The 6,719-nt window shown below is 40.1% G+C and overlaps 1 protein-coding gene across 2 annotated transcripts in view; it reads left to right on the top strand.

The window, feature by feature from the left end:
* Nucleotides 1-6,719, top strand: part of VPS45 (vacuolar protein sorting 45 homolog) — a 70,876-nt gene that overhangs the window by 28,627 nt on the left and 35,530 nt on the right. For both annotated transcript variants that reach the window (XR_002482273.1, XM_008063439.2), the window contains one exon: nucleotides 1,056-1,177. Coding sequence is in view for 1 of the 2 variants with exons in the window: in XM_008063439.2 (XP_008061630.2) it covers nucleotides 1,056-1,177 (122 nt within the window). In the remaining variant the exon portion in view is untranslated. The remainder of the gene's footprint in view (nucleotides 1-1,055; nucleotides 1,178-6,719) is intronic.

The raw sequence follows: 6,719 nt of genomic DNA, 5'->3' as shown, positions 1-6,719 counted from the left end.
AGACTCCAACTCAAAAAAAAAAAAAAAAAAATTAAAAAATTAGTTCTAATCTGCTAGCCTTCCTTTTTTTTGAGTTGGCATCTCATTCTGTTGCCCAGGCTGGAGTGCAGTGACAGGCTCACAGCCACCGCAGCCTCTACCTGCTGGACTCAGGCAATCCTTCCACCTCTGCCTTCCAAGTAGCTGGACCTACAGGTGTACACCACCACATCCGGCTAATTTTTTGTTTATTATAGAAATGATGTCTCACCAAGTTGCCCAGGCTGGTCTCAAACCACCGAGCTCAGGCATTCCTCTCGCCTCCACCTCCTAAAGTGCTGGGATTATAGGCGTGAGCCATCACATCTGGCCTGCTAGCCTTTCTTATGTTTCCTGAAGTTTTTCTCCTTTCCTGGGTGTTTCCAGTCTTCTTTTATACATGATTCTTTCCTTCTGTTTGCTCTACATATTATTTAACATTGTCACAAAAGAGTGAGAGTCAGAGATGATATGATAAAGGTTCTAAGCAATTCCATCTTTAAAATTTCTTTATAGCCAGGCTTGGTGGCTCAGCCTGTAATCCCGTGCTTTGCGAGGCTGAGGTAAGTGGATTGCCTGAGCCTGCGGGTTCGAGACCCGCCTGGGCAACTTGGCGAGACCTCATCTCTACAGTAAATAAAAAAATCAGCCGGGCATGGTAGCACGTGCCTGTAATTCCAGTTACTCAGAAGGCTGAGGCCGAAGGATTGCTGGAGCCCAGCAGGTCGAGGTTGCAGTGGCCGGGAGTGGCCACTGCACTCCAGTCTGGGCAACAGAATGAGACTCCAACTCAAAAAAAATTAAAAATAAATAAAATAAAATTTCTTTATAATAGTGATCTCTAAATTACAGAGTATTTTTTATGAGATTGGAAGAGAACAGTTGATTAAAATCATTTTACATTTTCTAAAATTTCTATTTGAATCTATCTCATGAAATCTCTATTGAGTATATGTCCTTTTCTATTTTGAGTATTATTAGATGTTATATTGCCAGTTTCCCAAAAATGATTTAAGATCCATTTCCTCCTGTTTTAGGGAGTAGAAAACGTGTATACACAGCATCAACCTTTCCTCCATGAGACCCTGGATCATCTCATCAAAGGAAAGCTTAAGGAAAACCTGTATCCTTATCTAGGTCCCAGCACACTCAGAGACAGGTAAGGTAACAAAGATATTAATAATAAAAACTAGAAATACTGAGCAAATAGGAAATTTAGAGTAATAGTAGAGCTGCTCTGCTTACTCTGCTCCTCCTTCCCCTGTTGTTTCAGTTTTGTTTTGTTTTGTTTTGTTTTAGAGGCCGGGTCTTACCTTGTTGCCCAGGCTAGTCTCGAACCCCTGGGCTCAGGCAGTCCACTCACTTCCACCTCCCAAAGTGCTAGGATTACATGGCACCACACCCAGCTGTTTCAGTTTTAAGATTTTTTTGACTTTACCCATAAAAACATTAGATATGAATTCCTCTTCTAAACCTGGAATGTGTATTTGTTTTGTACTAAAGAAACAGGTGTTTTGGAAGACCCTAAATCCTTGTGTTCTGTATTTTAGTCTCAGACCAGTTTACTTTTACCATTTATGGTTCAGTTCTATGACATCTGGCATTTGGAGTTTCAAACATTAAAGCCAGAAATAGATTTGCTGCTTGATTGCCATCCAGAGCAGGTTGTTACTATTTTTGGTGAGGACTGGACTTTGCCAAATGTGGCCAGCACACAAACTGAGAGACCTAATTAATAAGAGCCATTTGTTACACAGGAGAAAAGGATGGCTTTCTTTTCAAGTACTAACTAAAGGAAGCAGTCAGCTGTCATTTTAATCCAGTGGTTAGTTAATTTTAATAAAAATAAAACTTGTCCAGGACTTAGGCCTACCTGAAATTTTAAATACTGTACACACAAACTCTACCTGGTTAAAAATTATTATATTTTTTAGTTGGACCACGTTATAAAGGGTCTAACATATGTACTTGAGTCCCATTGCATAGATTAATTTTAAAATGTTATTGTTGGCATAATTCTCCTATTATTTCAGCTAGTAATAATCTAAGAGCCTTGGAAGCATAATGTTTTACAAACATAAGGAATTTGTGAAAATATATTATACATAGATGATTCTTTTATATGGTGAAGTATATTTTTTCACTTTGTTCCTTAAAAAAAATCTCTGTAATTTGGTACAGAACAGAAAAAAATCTCGTAAAAAGCCAAGGTTGAAAAGCAGATTTAATATCTGGTGTTGAATTCAGAGAGTACACTCATTCAGATAAAATGTTCAAAGACCTTGGCATCAAGATTCAGAAATGTCAGCTAAGTGGGAAGAATGAAAACCAGCCCAATGTCATTTGCCTTTCTGAGAGGCTTTTCGAAAATCATAACTCTATTCTTGAACCTTTAATTAATGTGATAAAAGTAAAAACGTTAATTTGCTTATGAATTTCATGTAAGAATTACTAAACAAGAAATCAGCTACTTGTTGTTAGAGAGAAACTGTAGGCCACCAGAAGGATATATAGTGTATGATTAATGCACAACAGCAAACCTTTCTAATTTTGTATGATTCATTCCCATACAAAGCTCATAATGATGCTCTTCTAAGAAAATGCACATTTATCAGTTGTTAGCATGTTAGGATCTGTCACTATTACCTAAGTATCATATAGTTAATAATTCAGTTGCCTTATACAACAGATGTTTATTGAATGCTTTCAATATGTCAAGAGCTGTTGGAAATGCTAGGGATTTAGAAGTGACAGGAAAGAACAAGGCACCTGTCCTTAGGAACTTTCATGAAGGAGACAGAGAGCAAACAAGTAAACAAAGAATATAATTTGAATGAGACACATGCTCTCAAGGAAATAAATAGGGTAATAAACTGTGAAGTCACTTTTGAGGGGGGAGGCTACTTTAGATGGAGAGGGGACTTCTCTGAGAAGCGATATTTAAGATGAGTTTTGAGTTACAAGGAAGCACTAATCAGGCCAGGCTCGGTGGCTCAGCCTGTAATCCCACGCTTTGGGAGGGCGAGGTGAGTGGATTGCCTGAACCTGCAGGTTCGAGACCCGCCTGAGCAACTTGGCAAGACCTCATCTCTACAATAAATCAAAAAATTAGCCGGGCATGGTAGCGCACGCCTGTAGTTCCAGCTACTTGGAAGGCTGAGGCGGAAGGATCGCTGGAGCCCAGCAGGTTGAGGCTGCGGTGGCCGGGAGCGGCCACTGCACCCCAGTCTGGGCGACAGAGTGAGATTCCACCTCAAAAAAAAAAAGAAAAGAAAGTGCTAATCACACAGTGATTAGGGGGTAAAGCATCCCAAGCAGAGGAAATACCAGAGCGAAGGCCTTGAAGAAAGAGAGAATTTGGCAATTCGTGGAGCCAAAAAAAGCCCTGTGTGACTGAAGCATGGTGAGTAAGGAGGAAATAAGAAGTTGAAAAGATAAGCAGGGTTGGATCACACAGGTCCTTGTAGGCCCTAATAAAGAGGGTGTTTTCGTTTTAGTTCTTGGTGGTGTCATAAGAAGCCAGTGAAGGGTTAAGCATATAAGTGACATGAACTGAATTATGTTTTAAAAGATCTCGTGTGTGTGTGTGTAGAATGGATTATTGAAGGCACTATTGAGAAGGTGACTACAATAGTCCAGGTTAGAAATGGAAGTGGTTTGGGTAGGAGGCTGAGAGAGAAGGTAGAATCAAGAGACTTATTTAATGGGATCGATTGCTGGAACAATGGTAAGAGAGAAATAAAGGGTTTTGTTGTTAAGTTGGAGATACCTATTGGATTACAAGTAGAAATCTCACATACTTAAGTGGGAGTCCACAAGATATTGGTGATATTTAAAGCCGTGAGACTAGATAAGATCACCCAAGGAGAAAGCATAGGAAAGAGAAAAGAAGGAAGTCCTGGACCAAGCATTGAATAGAGAACAAGGAGCCAGCAATGGAGACTGAGGAGGCAGCAGAAAGGTAGGAGAAAAAACAGAAAAGCTTGGTGTCATGAAGACCAACACGTGAGCTGACTGTGTCCAATCTTCTGAGAGGTAAGAAAAGTGAGGGAAGTTAAGAATCCATCAGATTTGGCAACATGGAGGTCTTTGGTGGTATTCTTTACCAGGGTTGGTGAGGTGAGAAGCCAAATTAGAGAGCCTTCCAGGATGTAAGATAAAATGGAGACAGCAAATGGAAGAACACTTTTTCAGAAGTTTTGCATAGAGAAGGCAGAAAAATGGGGTGGTATCTAGAAGAGATTGTGGGCTTGAGGGAAAGAGAGGTTCTAGAGCATATTTGTAATCCAGTGAGAACTATCCAGTAAAGAAGGGGAAATAATGTAGAACAGAAAGACAGAGAGCTACAAAACTGAAGTCCCTAGGGACCCAGAGCACAAACAGAGGGATTGCCTTGATAGGCTCAGAGATACTTCTTTCATTCTAACAGGAGCAAAAACAGAATACATATAGCTACAGTAGGTTTATAGTTATAGGTTTGTAGAACATAGGGGCCATCATGTCTGACTTTCTGAGTAAAAAATGATGCTAAGTTATTTGGCATCATAGCTAAGGTAAAGGGTAAAAAGAAAAAGCATTGTGAAACTGTCATCTTTTAGTCTAGGAATCAAATTTACTAGGGAAATGTAAGTAAGACTTCTAGGCAAGGTTGAGTGCCCATTAGAGTTTTGTAGTCATTAATTTAAAATACAGCCAGGGAGCCTAGTTTCGTGATTTTCTTCAGCAACTTTTAACTGTTCTGGATTAAATGTGGAAAAGGTAGATAGTTGAGTCCAAACAGGATTTTGGGAGGTGAAAATAGGAGGAGGTATTGGATAGTGAAAAAAGTATTGGTGAATGAACTGGAGGTTTGATGAGGCCAAAGCATTGTTATGGAAGGGTATTAGTGTAGGTGAATTAGAAGTTGAGTGCTGGTTATTGGAGACAGAGCTCTTGATTTCAAGATTTCATGGGTGGTGCAGAGACTTATAATGAAGTTTAGGTTGTAATCATGGATGTAGGTGGTTGTGGGAGGTGAAGAAAAAGACCAGAGTGGATGAGGAGCCCAGGATGTTAGATGAGTGTTCCACAGTGATACTCAAGTCACTGAAAACTTTGAAAGGAGAAAGAGAAAAAGGAGGACAGGTAAGCCGGAGCAGAAGTCTTTGGAGGATAGGAGTGATCAGGAAAGGAGGTCAGGAGAAAACAGTGCAACTACATTATGAGCTTCTAAGATAGTGGAAATTTTGAAGGAAGAAGGCAGAGGCACTACAGTGGGCAGACAGAGGATACCTATGCCACCACTTGTGCCTGCTTAACAGGCAAAACTGCAGATAACTTGAAAAGACTGACCTGACAATTTCACTTCTAAATGTTTGCTGTATAGATATTCTTGCAGAAGTACACAAAAATGTTTGTTTGTTTGTTTATTATTTTTTTATTTTTTGAGTTGGTGTGTCACTCTGTCGCCCAGGCTGGAGTGCAGTGGCACACTCACAGCCACCGCAGCCTCGACCTGCTGGGCTCAGGTGTCCTTCCACCATAGCCTTCCAAGTAGCTGGAACTACGGGCACAAGCCACCAAGCCCAGTTTACTTCTTCATTTACTGTAGAGACAAGGTCTCACCAAGTTGCCCAGACTGGTCTCAAACCCCTGAGTTTAGCTAATCTTCTCGCCTTGGCCTCCCGAAGTGCTGAGATTACAGGCCTGAGTCACTGCACCCGGCCACAAAAGTATTTAAACAAAGATGTTCACCAAAGCATTACTTGTAATAGCATAAAACTGGGAACAAGCTAACTATCCATCAGTAGAAAACTGGTTACCTAAATTACAGTATAATACTACATATTCTTTTTTTTTCATTAATCAGTATTTTTTATTATGGTTTTGTGGGGTACAGTTAAGGGTTAGGTGTACAATGACGTTTCATTCAGGCACCCTGTAGATAAGAAGTGTTTTCCCATCCCCCGACAGATATTTGCTACTGTTAATCCCATCCCCCTCCCCCCCATAGTTTCCCAGTACCATCCGTCATTTTCTCATAGTATTGCATTGGATGTTCAAGGTCCATTCTATGAGTGAGAACATGTGATATTCGGATTTTTGTTTTTGTGAGAGGTCACTCAGTATTATAGACTCTAGTTCCATCCAGGTTGCAGCAAAATTCATGATTTTGTTCTTTTTTTTTTTTTTTTTTTTTTATGGCTGCGTAGTATTCCATCATGTATATGTACCACATTTTTTTAATCCAGTCCTCTTTTGATGGGCAGCATGGTTGTTTCCAGGTTCTTGCTATTGTGAACAATGCTGCGATAAACATACGTGTGCAGGTATCTTTTTTATAGAGGGATTTGTGTTCTTCAGGGTATATTCCCAGTAGGGGGATTGCAGGGTCATATGGAAGGTCAATTTTTAGAGCTTTTAGGAATCGCCACACTGCTTTCCACAGAGGTTGCACTAGTTTACACTCCCACCAACAGTGTAGAAGTGTTCCCTTTTCACCACACCCTCTCCAGCAGCTGTTATTTTTTGAGTTGTTGATAATTGCCATTCTGACTAGAGTTAGGTGGTATCTCAGTGTGGTTTTGATTTGCATCTCCCTGATGATTAGTGAGGTTGAGCATTTCTTCATGTGTTTGTTGGCTGCTCGAATGTCTTCTTTTGTGAAATGTCTGTTCATGTCTTTTGCCCATTTTATAATGGGGTTGTTTGTTTTCTTCTTT

Source organism: Carlito syrichta, unplaced genomic scaffold (genome assembly GCF_000164805.1).
Source record: "Carlito syrichta isolate Samal-C Ts95f unplaced genomic scaffold, Tarsius_syrichta-2.0.1 Scaffold306837, whole genome shotgun sequence".
In the NCBI taxonomy this organism is placed as follows: Eukaryota; Metazoa; Chordata; class Mammalia; order Primates; family Tarsiidae; genus Carlito; species Carlito syrichta.
This window is presented reverse-complemented; position numbering and strand designations above follow the sequence as displayed.